The sequence below is a fragment of the Sinocyclocheilus grahami genome, unplaced genomic scaffold (assembly GCF_001515645.1).
Source record: "Sinocyclocheilus grahami isolate Dianchi unplaced genomic scaffold, SAMN03320097.WGS_v1.1 scaffold5.1, whole genome shotgun sequence".
Classification (NCBI taxonomy): Eukaryota; Metazoa; Chordata; class Actinopteri; order Cypriniformes; family Cyprinidae; genus Sinocyclocheilus; species Sinocyclocheilus grahami.
The window spans coordinates 5,149,883-5,164,090 of record NW_015505184.1 but is presented as its reverse complement, the minus strand read 5'-3'; the positions used below and the strand labels follow the sequence as shown (position 1 = coordinate 5,164,090).

The window sequence follows — 14,208 nt, the reverse complement described above, 5'->3', positions numbered from 1 at the left end:
TATATATATATATATATATATATATATATATATATAGTCATAAAATATGCATTCAGTATATGGCAAAAGTCATCACAACCTGCTATTCTTAACATCCATAAAGTTAAATGAATAAAAATATGTAAACCATACATGGAAGTAAATCTTTACCACCTGATACACAAGGAAACAGTGTCAAAGGCATTTAGCCTATTAAAAATAACTTCTCATTATCTTGTTTAATTATTATTATTATTGATATTTAATTACAAATATTTAATTTATTTTAATTATTAAATGTCTTTTTAACATGTTTATATATAAATGTTAATTACAGTAGCATTTAGGCAGTTCAGATGCTTTTTCTTAATGACTTGTTTACTGCTCTTAGGTCCACACAGATTAAGACATATTCATGGGACAATGCTCAAGTGCTGCTGGTGGGAAATAAGTGTGACATGGAAGACGAGAGAGTGGTTGCTTCAGAGAGAGGAAGACAGCTGTCTGAACAGCTAGGTGCGTTTTCCTGAACGGAAGGTTTTCCACTTGAATTTCCTTCTTGTTTTCTCATAGCTCTTAGTTTAGTTTGAATATAATAGTGCCTTTTACTTCTTTTGACTGTCACAGGCTTTGAGTTCTTTGAGGCCAGTGCCAAGGACAACATTAACGTGAAGCAGGCATTTGAGCAGCTGGTGGACATAATCTGTGAGAGGATGGCAGAGAATCCGGCGTCGGCGGACCCGTCCACCACGGGAAACAGGCAGGGCCCTCAGCTCAGTGAGCAGCCACAGCGCTCCCACAAAGACTGTGCTTGCTAAGGGTCGCTCACAACCTCTCCACCATTCCCAGCAGATTGAACAATGGACACTCTAGGAAAGAAGGCTTTGGTAAGAGAAGAGCTGATGGGATGCAGCTGAGAACCTGTCCTCTCTCTGTCCCTCTTGTGAGATTGACATCAGTGCATTTTTGTTTCTCTTATATTGATATTGGTAACCAATGCTCCTCTCATCTCTTAAGAATTGGAATAATTTAATATCTTTTTGACTTTGGGGTCAAATTAATTCCAACGTGAAATTGGGTGAATCACATTTGGTTTTGGTACACTGTCTGCTAAAACTTCTAAATGTTCATGAGCATTTCTTAGGTATGTTTTTGGATTCATCAAGTTCAGATTCACACAAATATCCTCAATACATTGCCAGGAGATATTTTATTATTTCCTAAACAGAAAAATAATACATTTAGGACCAGGTTGTTGTGTGGAAACCATCAACATAAAGGCTCATCCCGAGATGGGACGTTTGAATGAATCCTAAGCTTGAATTGTTCATAAGTACTGTTTCACTCTTAATTTTTAAATTAAAGAGTGAAAACGAAATGCACACTAATTAATTTGCTCCCTATTGTGTTTTAAATAACAGCAGGTGTATTTTGTAAAACATATATTATATAAGCAAAACGGTATATGTGAGATAATAGATGTAATTAGGAAAAAATCATTATGATGTGCTTAATTGCTTCTTGTTTTGTAATATGAAGGAATTAATGAAGTTAAGTGTATTATCAGTTACATGTTCTGGTTTTACGCCGGTTCCTACATACAGGTGGTCTCAAACTCCTCATTGTACCATAACGGAAGTGTGTGAGTGTGTGTGCATGTTAGTATGTCATGCTAGTATTTTGTAGATGTTTCGTTTTTACAAGCGTAGATGAGGATTACTGCTGTTCTACGGCTGAAAACACAATAAAAGCTTTAATGAAAAGAGAACCTAAATCAAAGAATAGCAGCTAATGAGTTTCTGGACGAGTCTGTATTTTGAAAAGACTGTAATATTAAAACAAAATGCATTGTGATTCTCAGAAAACCGATACTATATGCGCCACTGATTGATCACTAGAGTATTAACATATGTTAATGCACACAATAATGTAAATTTTTGTTGTAATTAGGTATGTTAATTTACTGCATTATTTATTGCTTATTTATTTACATGCGTTTTTGTTGGTGTACGTGTTCTGCGTTAGATTAAGAGGGCTACTGCTATGCTTACAGAACAGGCTTGGACATCCGAAATGTCTCGCTTTTATAAATCACAGAGTTTTAAACACAAAAGGCAATGAATGTTTGAAAACGTCATGTTTGTAGAAGTATGTGTTGGATTCCCCCTATGCAGTTCAGAAGCTTTGTTATACCAAATAGTCACTGGATATGCAGGGATATTGTTTGTAAGGTAATTAACGATTTATACCCTTCATTTAAAACCTTTTTTACAGTCCAACAAATAGCAAACCACTGGGATTTCCTTTTTTATACAGAGAAATTTGACACATTAGTTTGCTTTATATGCGGAGTGATTACTGTTAAAGCAGAAGCCATAAAACTGAGTTTTGGTTTTGATACACTTTTGTAGTTTTTATTTTTATTTTATTATATTTTTTGTAGTTGGCGGTTTGAGGATTGTTTGTTTTGTAAGTGTACAATAGTCCTTCAGTTCCAGCACTATGACGTATGTCATTTTAAAAATTACAAATCGTTTTTTAATTGATATACATCATGCTGTGTTTCACCCTGGGAGATAATGGTAATAAACCACTGGCAACTGATATAAGCAGGACACCCACTCTCATGAGTTTTGAGAATCAAGTGACCACTTGCATCGGTTTATTGAGTTCAATAAAAAGCTATGTTTGAAACCTTTAGTGACTTATTGCTGTCATTGTTGACCTTTTATATTGTCTTGACAAAGAGGGGCCTCAAAAAGTTGAGCTCCACTGGCCTATATGGGAGCTGCAAGAACTCGGATGTAATGCTTGGTTTGTTAGTTTATATTGAAGGTTTATGATGTTGAAAGAAACAATGAAGAGTTTGATGCATACTCTGCGTCGTCAGATTATTTATTTATTATCTGATGGCGGCTGAATGACAAGTACAGATGCTAAATAAAGAGAGTCTGGGGAATTGAAATCATCCACATGTTAAACGTACTGTATAAATTACCTTCTTTCACATCCTCATCGCATAATCTAAACTTTTTCTCAAGGAAATCAAGATCCGCACAGATTTATAAAGACCTACAGAAACCGGTTACGAATGCTCTGTATTGCATTACAACAGTAATTTGTCAAATATGTCTGCGTTTGGTTCTTGCTTTCAGATGTTTATGGATAATCCTGCTGATGTCTATGGCATTTGTGATGGAGGGATGATGGTGTCCTCGACTGTGGATCTTTTGCAATTTAACAGGAGTTTGGTTGAAGTTTCTTGTGGACCGAATGACTCTTCAATCTGTACAGACGGGTATTCTTCTGTCGTAGATCATGTATTTGATCAGCAACAACAGGAAGTTTGGAATGTGAATGGTTATACACACTTGTGTCCAACAGAAGAGTTTCACTCCACACAGCAAAATGGACAAACACAAAGAGAAAGGTTTATGTTCAACAGTTCAGACATGGATAGATCCAGTCTGAACACAAACCGGTCACAGTTTACCTGCCAGTGGCTGGAGCGATCTGCAGGTGCTCCACAGTGCTGTGAGAAAACCTACTGCACAATGAAGGAGCTCATCTCTCATCTGACAGCGGAGCATGTTAATCTGTCAGGACAATCCAGTTACGTTTGTTTGTGGGAAGACTGTTCTCGTCTAAGGAATCCATTCAAGGCCAAGTACAAACTGATCAATCACTTAAGAGTGCACACGGGAGAAAAGCCCTTTCAGTGCTCGTTCAGATGTGGAAGAGCATTTGCACGGGCGGAAAACCTGAAAATTCATGAAAGGACTCATACAGGTAACACTTCAATTGTTGTTGTTGTTTTTTTCTTTTCGTTAATGTTGCATGAGGTGATTGGGTTTAATTTTCTTTTTTTTGTTACAGGTGAAAAACCTTTCAGATGCCCTTTTGAGGCCTGTGAAAGGCGTTTTGCAAACAGCAGTGATAAACAAAAGCACATACGTGTCCACGCACAGGAGAAGCAATATATTTGCATGCACTGCACTAAATCATATTCTCATGCGAGCTCCCTCAGAAAACATGCAAAGGTAAATTAGAAATTAAACATGCAGCTCAAATAGTAATATACAGGCCTGCATTCTATGCTTTACACATTTTTAAGTGATTTTACATATCCTATTTTTTACTAAATTTACTTTTTTTGAATGCACTTTTTAAATGTACTTTGTGATTTACTAAGTGAATGATATACGTCATGTAAATTCAGTTCTATTCTATCTCTCTTCTTCATCAATGCAGGTCCACCTGCCAGTCATGGAACCTACTCAGAACTACAATTATGACAGCAGTTATAAAGATCCAAGCCTTTTTCAAATAATATTTTAAGGTGTGCCCTAGTGTAAAATTTAGAAGTTAGCCTATTTTTCATGACCGTTCTGGTTAGAAATAAAATCAGAAGTACACTCTAAAAATGCTGGGTTGTTTCAACCCAATTTTGGGTCAAATATGGACTAACCCAACTGTTGGGTTAAATTTTGATTAAATTTTTTAATTAACTTTTTAACCCAACAGTTGGGTTAGTCCATATTTGACCCAAAATTGGGTTGAAACAACCCAGCATTTTTTAGAGTGTATCAACATGTGAGAAAGGAGCTCCACAACTCTGATACATAATTATAAACGTTATTGCTGAACAAGAAAAACTATTGCTGAGTAATTTATTACACAGCATTTAATTTTATTTACAATACTAAGTAAACAGTCTTTGAAAAGTTTCCCATTTCTGGTCTGTGGAGGATAACTATATTAATACATATCATTTGTGTTTGTAGATTGTAAATTGCATGTCAAACAGTTACAGCATGATGTAATATGCAGACATATAGTTATTAAGTATATAAATGTGAATATAAAAGGTGTTATGACTGTCTAAACACAAGTGTTAAGAATGTTTTAATACAAAATCATCTCAGTTTTGTTGTCTTGTAAAGTGATCGTGTATTCGATTGAAGTGTAATAAAACATTAAACACTGCACATTTCAGTTTCTTTTTTTTTTTTAAATCGGCAACAAACTTAAGAGCATTGTTAATGACACAGCAAAGGGGAATTTGTACATTTGTAAATGTTAATGTGCCCACTTCAGCAGAGGATGATTCTGGAAAAAAACAGTGTGTTCTCTTTCCCTAGACAGAATAAATCCTCCACACACTGATCTGATGTCTCTGAACAGTAATTGCATTCATTAGAACAGGCTGACCTGCGCTAATCGCAGCTAATCCATCTGTGGGTTAAAGTTTGGCCTCTAATAAATATTAGTATAGACTTTCCATTTAACTGAAACTGAATCGAAATGGATAGTTCACCCAAAAATGAAAATTCCATCATCATTTACTCACCCTCAAATTGTTCTAAACCTCTATAACTTTCTTTTTTTTCTGTTCAACACAGAAGATATTTGATGAATGTGGGTAACCAAACATTTTCTAGTCCCCACTGACTTCCATAGTATAGAAAAAATAAAATAAAATACTATGAGCATTAATGGCTACCAGCAACTGTATGAACTGTGTGTTAAGCAGAGAAAAATAAATACAATTATTCAAATTTGGAACATCTTGAGGGTAAGAGTATTTTCATTTTTGGGTGAACTAATAATTCAATTATTCAAGTCAAGTCACCTTTATTTATTTATATGTTTAAAATCTATTTTGTGAAGTTTTCTAGTAAGTATCAGGGTTCAATAATATCACATTTTAAATGAAATATGTATTTAATGTTTATTCAGTGTGATTTCACACGTTTAGTTTGAACAGGCTGTATGATTGTATAGCTGTTTCTAACAAGTTCTTTTCTGTCAGTTCAAAAAGGGCACATTAAGTGCAGTTGCTATGTAAAGGAGTATATCAACATAATGAAGATTCTTTTTCAGAGTGATCCCCAGTGATTCTCATCTGAAGGGTTCTCCCACTGGACCGAACTATCAAAGTTACCTGTCATCTTAATGTGCAGCTGTCAGCAATTTCCAGCAGTATGCTCTAATAATGTTCATATGTCCTTCTCATACTTCATTGATTGGTGTTTTCCCTTGAGTGTTTCTTGATTAATATAGCCCCTAAAATCACACTCTACTGTTCAGTACATCATCAGTGCAGAGTGCTTCACTATATTAGGCTATTGTTAAAAAGTTTGGGTAAAGTTTGTTAGAAACTTGAGATGTAAACATGTGGCCACATGGAGGCAGAGGTGAAACGCACTTCTTTCTATGAAAGGAAGGATTCATTCAATCCTGCACTCTAAAAAATGCTGGGTTGTTTCAACCCAACTTTGGGTCAAATATGGACTAACCCAACCGTTGGGTTAAATTTTTACATACAATTTTGGTTGGGTTAGTCCATATTTGACCCAAAGTTGGGTTGAAACAACCCAGCATTTTTTAGAGAGTGGCTGGAATAGAGATGATCTCAGGTAGTGAATATGTCACTACAGGCAGTTTGCCCTTTTTTAATATCATCAATAATAATGATCTAATTTTTGAAATAACAGTCGTTTTTATGCTGCTTAAAGAAAAAAAGCAGCCCACATATCATTATGTACATTATAACATTGTAACAATGTGAATTATAACACTGACGTAGTCTGCAGTCAAAAGTGCTTCTGTGTGGTGACAACATGACAGTCGTGATAATGATCAAAAGACGTAAGTAACCTGTGCAGAAGTAATTGAAGCACTGTTTGAAGCCTCAGGCCCTCTTCCCCAAATGGTTTAGACATCCATTAGTGAACTTGATTTGGTTACAGTAACAGTATCATGAAGGGCTGCTGCACATTCCCCATGATGACTGATGAGTCTACGTGATCAAGAGGACAGGCAGGCCTGGCAGGAGTGTAAATCATAACATCAGATCATATTGGTTGTAGTACAGTACATTTTGACTTGCCTGAAGTGATAACCAGCTGCTCAGTGTTAGATATTATAAACCTGACTTAAAATAACGAAATAATAAACAACTCTTCCGTCTAGTAAATTATGACTTCAAGTGGTTCTGTTCAGCAGAACCGGTCTTGGGCAACAATAAATAAATAAAACAACAACAATTCTGCACGTCTTGTCGAGTTCAACACTGGTCAGCTCATTGTGCTCTCACACCCAAAAAACAGTTCTGCATGACCGACTCCTGGGCTTTGGGGTTTTTCTCATTTTCTCTGAATGAACTCTATGATAATTCACAATCATTGGGCCTCATGAGACTTAGAATATAAAAATATGTGCTTGTTCTAAAATAGACTTTCCTGGTGATTCCCTTCTTTGATTTTTCACGTAGATGTTGTTTGAACAACAAAGTAGTGACTGGAAAATAGCAAAATATAAACATCAAAGGATAACGTTACAAAGAATATATGGGGGGAAAAAACTATCTGAGGAATATCCTGTTAGCTCAGTTCTTCTCATCTGCTTTGCAGTGTTCTGTACAATTATTTATTTATTAAGCTGATTTTAATTGAAACATAATTATACAACTGACCTTCATTCACAAACTATGAAAGAGCAACATTTCAGTAATACATTTTGTTAAGGCACCTAAAACCATTAGTGGTGGATATTTATGTGTTTGCAAGTATCATCATGACTATATGATGTATTTAGTATTTTATGTGTGTGTGATATTCTCTCTTGCTCTCAGTGAGTGATTGTAGGAGATATTCTGGGCGGTGAGGCTTTGCTCTTTATCAGAATCCCTCAGTAGGTGTCGAGTGAAGAGCACCCGGCCATATCAAACTCATGTACTTATTAATACAGAGGCTGCAGACTGCATGATGGTAATACACGTGAGCAGTAGCCAAAACAATGAGCAGGTCTAGATAATGCAGCGTAGGCTAGTCATGTATTAGACTTTATATTGTGTACCCTTGATGAACCACTATGTCCCTGTTCCACATTGACAGTCCTAAAATGAGGGGCTACTGCTAAAATGAGGTGAATGCTACACTGTGGTGTTATGTAGGATGTTTTTCTCATGTATGTGACTCACATCAGCAGTTGCAGCGGAGGGCAAAGGTTAGGACTCCCAGACTGACTCATGCTATAAATGTCCAGGGCATGTAATACCCACATTGATTTCCCAGCAATGAGGTAAACTTCAAAAAAGTAGTTTCTCTATTTTAAATAGAAGGAAAAATAAATTATGCATTTTAATTCAGCTAAACTTAAGCTATTATTATTATTATTATTTTGCCTCTGGTTGATTCGACTTCTGATTCTCATTACACTGCCTTACAGGAGTTTAGCTTCAAAATTCAACATACATACAGTATGTACCATGTAAAATATTGTACATATTTGTTTATTAGCACCGTCAGGAGGACAAATGTGTTTTTTGGGAGACAACAGGAAAATCTCAAATATCTATGCAAACAAACTTTAAAAGTCCCTGAGGGTTTTTTGGTGTTTGGTTTTTGCTTGGCCTCAAGATGGACATGTTGATTTAGGTGTGGACAAATTATAGCGCTCTCTGGGGTACAGCCAAATGAAGAGACTGTTTGGCATTATTACTAAGCTACAGTATGGTAGGCTACTTGAATACTTTCATATCTTCACGCAAACTTACTGCCCCCCCCCCCTGTATTTCTGTCCATTGCGATTTACAAAACACAACAACAACAAGAAAAACACTGCGTTAAATGTACTGTGATGTAATGAAGTTGTGTGCATCTCAGTTATCGTTTGAATTATACATGACTTTTTGTTTTGTTTTGTACATTGTAATGTTTTATTAGCTAGCTGAAACGCTAGGAAAACATATAGGCAAGATTCAATATTTCATCCCTATTTATTTGGTGAGGAGTTGTGTAATAAGCAAGATAGTTGTACATTTAGTCCAATATTTGATATTAATAGAATTTTGATAAAAAATATGGATGTGCTCTTTAACATTTACCCAAACAAACAGGTGGAATATCCTTAATAAGGGCAGGGGAGCTGCAGACATCAGCATCCACATCGCTCCCTGAAGGCAACATTAACTTTTGAGCACATGGGTGTATTGAATTAGCCTCCTATTGATGCAGCAACACTAATCCATTTACTATAAGACTTATGCTCCACACTCTCTGTCTCTGGCCAGTCTGTTTGTGGAAAAACTGACCGTATTATTGTCTTTTTGCAGACAAAATTGAATTCTATATTATGTGTTCTTAACGATATACTGTCTTTGCCCTGTTAGAGCTGCCTCTACTTCCTTCTATTCATTTTTGTCCAAATACATAGATTAATGGAAAGGTCTCCAGATGTGCTAAATGTTAAAAGTTTCCATGCCACTGCAAAGGAACATTTCTGGTACAAAATAGCTGCGTTGGAAGCGGAACAGATTGGTATGACCAGATCACATTCAGAATTCGTATTTTAAAGGGACTCTCTCACAATTAATTTACTTTTAGCCATGACATCCCAATTTTTTGTGCGCAAGACCTTTTGTGCTGAAAAAACAAACAAACTAGACTGTTTAAGGGAAGAGACGAAAGAATGAGCTGAATACTACAAGGATGAAGGAGTTGGATTTATCTTTGGGAGTAAAACAGGCACCAGGGACTAGAGTTCCCAGAGGCCTCAAAAAAATGAGGGATAGACTAAGCAGTCAGTTTGTACACAAAAAAAATGTGTATGCCATTTTTAAACTCACACTCGAAAACTATCTGAAAAATGTCCACGGCTTTGTCATGTCCGAGTGCTTTGGAACAGTATATGTATTGTGAAAAGCGCTATACAAATACATTGAAATGTAATTTATTTTTTATACCTTATTTGATTCTGTCTACAGCATGTGACATCAGTAAATCACTCTTCTCCTGCTTTGTATCCTTCACCATGGACTTCAACATAATGTCCAATATATTTCCCTGCTGCTTTAATGAAAGTGGCTGAATGCAATATCATTAGGCTATTGACAGTGAGCTTGCTTTAATATTCACAGGCCATTTGTTTGTCTTTTGCTATTCATTTCACAGGTTTAATACCAGGCTCGGCTTGATGATATGCATTAATATAGAGCCGTCAGAATAAATCATGTAAATGTCCGTGCTGTCGCACTACCAGCCTATACCTTTTTTTTGTTATGTGCCCGAAGCTAGGATAATCATGTAATGTATTTTATGCTAATTTGCAGGCTTTTTACGGAACAATCCATTGAAGAAATGTTGTTTACAAGCATGTGGAAAAAGAAGAACCGAACATGTTTTTCGTGTTTAAGAGAAAAAGGTGACCAAATAAATGATGGGGAAATCTGTCTCTGCCCTCAAGGGTCTATTTTTTGCCTCTCTCTCACCCTCACTTTTTGCTCCCATGACCATGGACGTATCCGGCCCCCACAGTGCAGCCCCCACTGTGGGTCCCTGGCGTAGTTGTAGGACTATCGGAGAGGTATAAGAAAGGGTGTAGAGGAAAAGCACCAGGCACTCTGTTATGACCGAAAGTCAGGACGGATCTCTTAAAGCCAGTTTTGAAACTGATGGAGCAGCTTGGATGTCACCTTCACTAAAGGTAAAAATACATTTTTACATGTATATTTTCTATTATTTATATACACATTTCTTTATTTGTTTTTTCTTTATTATATTTTAATTATTACCTTAAATTAGAATATTTAATCAAACCCTAATCATAGCCCAAAGAGATGAGTAAGCTTGGGAGTTAACAAAGAACACATTCCAGATGAGACATTCTTGTTTGTAAATACATCAAACTGACACATAACCTCAGAAAACACACTAAATGTGTCATCGCATGTTTTTTTTTTGTTTTTTTTACCGTAAAGCAGCATCTAATGTTTGCAAGTGTGTGTGTGTGTGTGTGTGTGTGTGTCTGACTTGTCTGTCAGTGTCTCTCCAGCTACTTAACCCACCATTGATGTAAATGACTGTGTTTCATGTGTTCAGCTCAGCGCATTAAGATTCTATGTCAAGGTAAGAGGACTTTTATGTTGTTGTTACTCTGTCACAGTTTGAATGCATAACCTTTTCTCTACTCAGGGCTGATCATATCCATCATTGTAGGGAGTACAACGATTTTATTAGACCACCAATATAAAAATAAATGCAAACAAAAACAAAAATCTCTTATCAGTATGACAAATTGCATTATTCTGATCAGCCACCACTTCCTGAGCAATAGCGGATGTCTGATAAGCATATTAAAATAGATTGAGTGATATTCAAAAGACGTGAACCTTGGAATGCAATGTCGTCTGTTATTGGTTGTTGACTCCCTTGGCAACACGCCTGCATCTGCTTACATAATATGTGCTCGCCTTCCCTAGTGAAAAATAAATATACTAAAATGTGTTTAAAATCCATTTAATTTCATTTTAAGTATACTACAAATACATTTACATATTTATGTGCTTAATAAAAATACCCTGCACTTGTACGTTTGGTATACTAAACTGTTATACTTAAAGTCTGCTAAATTGGAACAACTAATTTTGGACTTAATGCACTTTAATTGTGCAGAAGTAGTTCAACTAAAGGCATACTTAAGTATTTGAAGTGGAACTATTGTAAATATACTTTAGGTACACTTTAAATATCTTGCATTTAAAGACCGATATTATTCAAAGATCATACAATCCTCATCAATAGTGACATTCAAACACATTTTAGGCTTAATATTAAGAAATGTGCATTGTGCACAAGTAGTACTCCAAATAAAGTTTCATTATAATTTTTATGTCTGTAAGTCTCCAGTGATATGTCAGTAAATATGTTAATTTGATTTGAAGTATACTTAGTATGAAATAAAGGTATTTTAAATATATTACCTTTTTACTATCAGGAAACCAGTGAAGGAACAGCTTGAGCAGAGCAATGCTAATTCTTTCTAAATACAGAATCTGAATTCAGTTTTACTTGCCGAGTAAGTTACAGTTACTAGGAATTTGCCTTCGTAGGTGCTTCCATAAATAATACTAGTTACCTTTTTTTCAACCAGGTATTCATGATAAATTAGATACAGCATACAATATAGACACACTGTACTACATTCAATATATCACTATGTAGTATATCTGAAGCCTTTTCAAATGTGTAAACAAATTATTACCTAGAAATATGTAGCTCTCTGAGAGCTTGACCTTGTTTGACCTTTACACCCATGAGAAGCTGCCTGATGTGTTTCCATTATGGTACAGTTTTGGGAGCTTTGAGAGGATGACCAAACTTAATTCTCACAGTGTATATATCATGTTTAATACGCATTATTTATGTATATTAAAATATTTAAAAAAATATATCTATCTATCTATCTATCTATCTATCTATCTATCTATCTATCTATCTATCTATCTTTCATCTACTTTATCTCTGTTGTTTATTTATGTTCTAGATTTTATATAGTTTGGCACTTTTTACTGAATTAAAAATACAGAAGTGTTAAACAGTTCATAAATAGTAATTGTAGTATTGTATAGTAATATTAATAGTAAATATAAACGTTATTTATTGCCGTAGTTATCATAAACTAACAATAAAAATTATTTTACATTATTTATTATTATTTATTACTGTTATTATTTGATTTCTGCATTTCTATTTGAACATTTCACGTTGTGTAAACTATCTTTATTGTATTATGAATGCACGCATGTTAACAATTATAACAAATTATAGTATAAATATAAATCAACATGAACTAAGATAATACATTTTGTATAAGATAATAATTTCTGTAAAAGTATTGTCCATTGATAGTTTGTGATACCTAATATATCAACTAATGTTAATAAACTGAACATTAATGTAAAATGTCACCAGTTTATTTTATTGATTTATTGATTGATTTATTTAAAGACCATGTAAAATATTTACCATAAATATTTCCATTTAATGAATTGTACCAGATTTAGCTAATTTTCAATATAACTGGAAGGAGCAGTTGAAGTAGGCCTACAGTCAACCCAGTCGCCGTTATCCAAAATGAACAAGCTCCTAGATAATATGAGCAGAGAGACATCTAGTGTTTGTTGTAAGTAATGCACCTTTCAAATGGAAAAAAAAAAACCTTTTGAGAAATTGCATGAAACTTTTTGCCATATTAACCATCTGTATCCACTCTGTTCTTATAGGGCTCCTTTAACGACGCAGCTTTTTAGGCTGTGAAACTGAGGGTGTGTTTGACAGATCTCCAAAATGGACAACATCACAACCGATGCAAACGTGGGACTCAAGCTCACGTGTAACATGACCGGGCACCACGATTTCATCTTCACGTTCATCCCTGTAGTCTACAGCTGCAACTTTATCATCGGAATTGTAGGCAACAGCCTGGTAGTCACTGTCATCTACTTCTGTTTGAAGCTGAAGACCGTTGCAAACATATTTGTTTTGAACTTAGCCGTGTCAGACTTGACCTTCCTCCTCACCCTGCCCATTTGGGCCATATACACTGCAACAGGCTACGAGTGGCTCTTTGGAGACTTCCTATGTAAAGCCATTGCTGGTATGGCCCTCCTTAATCTATATACTAGTATTTTTCTCCTCACTGCTCTCAGCATTGACCGGTATCTGGCCATCGTTCATCCCGTCAAGTCCCGCCGGTGCCGTACGGTGGTGTACGCCCGTGTGACGTGCGTCTTGGTTTGGGTAGTTGCTCTCCTTTTAAGCCTTCCCACAGCCGTTATCCGTGGGACCCATTTCATCCAGCATAACAATGTCACTGTATGCGCCATCCTAGACGAAAAAGATCTTCGCAATGTGCTGGCAGCTCTCAGCCTGATGAAGAGTGTTCTTGGGTTCCTTCTGCCCATCACCATCATCCTCACGTGCTACTGTCTGATTGGCCGGTCTCTGCTCAAAGCACGGGACATTCAGAGGAATTCGAGATCGAACGGGGACGAGGTGTTGAGCATGCTGGCCGCCGCCGTGCTGTCGTTTTTCCTTTGCTGGACACCACATCAGATCTTCAACTTCATGAACATGCTTGGTCTGCTGAAAGTGATCACCAACTGCGATGTCATTGAGATCATTGACACCGTAATGCCGTTCACCATTTGTATTGCCTTTTTCAACAGCTGTATGAACCCAATCCTGTACGGTTTTGTCGGGAAGAACTTTCGCAGGAACTTGCTGAAGCTCTTGAGGTGTTCCTCGACTTCTGTGGCATCTCACCCCACCCTCAGTACCAAGATGAGCTCTCTCTCATATCAAGCCTCGGAGTCATTACACCTCTCCGTCAATAAAATGTCCTCAATACCTCAAGCCACTTGAGGAATATATATATATATATATA

General features: G+C 36.1%; 3 protein-coding genes across 7 annotated transcripts in view; all 3 read left to right on the top strand.

Moving 5' to 3' along the window:
- LOC107585037 (ras-related protein Rab-3A-like) overlaps positions 1-2,783 on the top strand; it is a 9,353-nt gene extending 6,570 nt beyond the window's left edge. The window contains exons 4-5 of one of the 3 annotated variants that reach the window (XM_016271869.1): positions 371-495; positions 607-2,783. In XM_016271869.1, the coding sequence (XP_016127355.1) occupies positions 371-495; positions 607-797 (316 nt within the window). In that variant the 3' untranslated portion in view covers positions 798-2,783. The remainder of the gene's footprint in view (positions 1-370; positions 496-606) is intronic. The other 2 variants (XM_016271886.1, XM_016271877.1) reach the window with 2 other exon arrangements.
- LOC107585033 (zinc finger protein ZIC 1-like) lies at positions 792-4,444 on the top strand. The gene is made up of 4 exons (XM_016271855.1): positions 792-866; positions 3,135-3,768; positions 3,856-4,019; positions 4,231-4,444. Exons 1-4 carry the CDS (start codon positions 840-842, stop codon positions 4,315-4,317), a joined length of 912 nt encoding a protein of 303 aa, XP_016127341.1. The 5' UTR covers positions 792-839; the 3' UTR covers positions 4,318-4,444.
- Positions 4,445-10,339: 5,895 nt separating this feature from the next.
- Positions 10,340-14,186, top strand: agtr1a (angiotensin II receptor, type 1a). Of its 3 annotated transcripts, none has more exons than XM_016271804.1 (3): positions 10,340-10,467; positions 10,805-10,889; positions 13,046-14,186. In XM_016271804.1, exon 3 carries the CDS (start codon positions 13,110-13,112, stop codon positions 14,184-14,186), a length of 1,077 nt encoding a protein of 358 aa, XP_016127290.1. In that variant the 5' UTR covers positions 10,340-10,467; positions 10,805-10,889; positions 13,046-13,109. The 3 variants fall into 3 exon arrangements, with proteins under 3 accessions (XP_016127290.1, XP_016127299.1, XP_016127306.1); XM_016271813.1 differs by having other exon boundaries at positions 10,435-10,467; positions 10,816-10,889; XM_016271820.1 differs by lacking the exons at positions 10,340-10,467; positions 10,805-10,889 and adding an exon at positions 12,833-12,945.
- The last annotated feature ends 22 nt before the right edge of the window (positions 14,187-14,208 follow it).

What these genes read in the sequence shown, in the direction of transcription:
- LOC107585033 (XM_016271855.1), top strand. Translation starts at nt 840, where the DNA reads ATGGACACTCTAGGAAAGAAGGCTTTG. An exon ending in CTCTAGGAAAGAAGGCTTTG is followed by an intron (nt 867 to 3,134) that starts GTAAGAGAAGAG and finishes TCTTGCTTTCAG; the next exon opens with ATGTTTATGGATAATCCTGC. An exon ending in TCATGAAAGGACTCATACAG is followed by an intron (nt 3,769 to 3,855) that starts GTAACACTTCAA and finishes TTTTTGTTACAG; the next exon opens with GTGAAAAACCTTTCAGATGC.
- agtr1a (XM_016271804.1), top strand. Translation starts at nt 13,110, where the DNA reads ATGGACAACATCACAACCGATGCAAACGTGGGACTCAAGCTCACGTGT.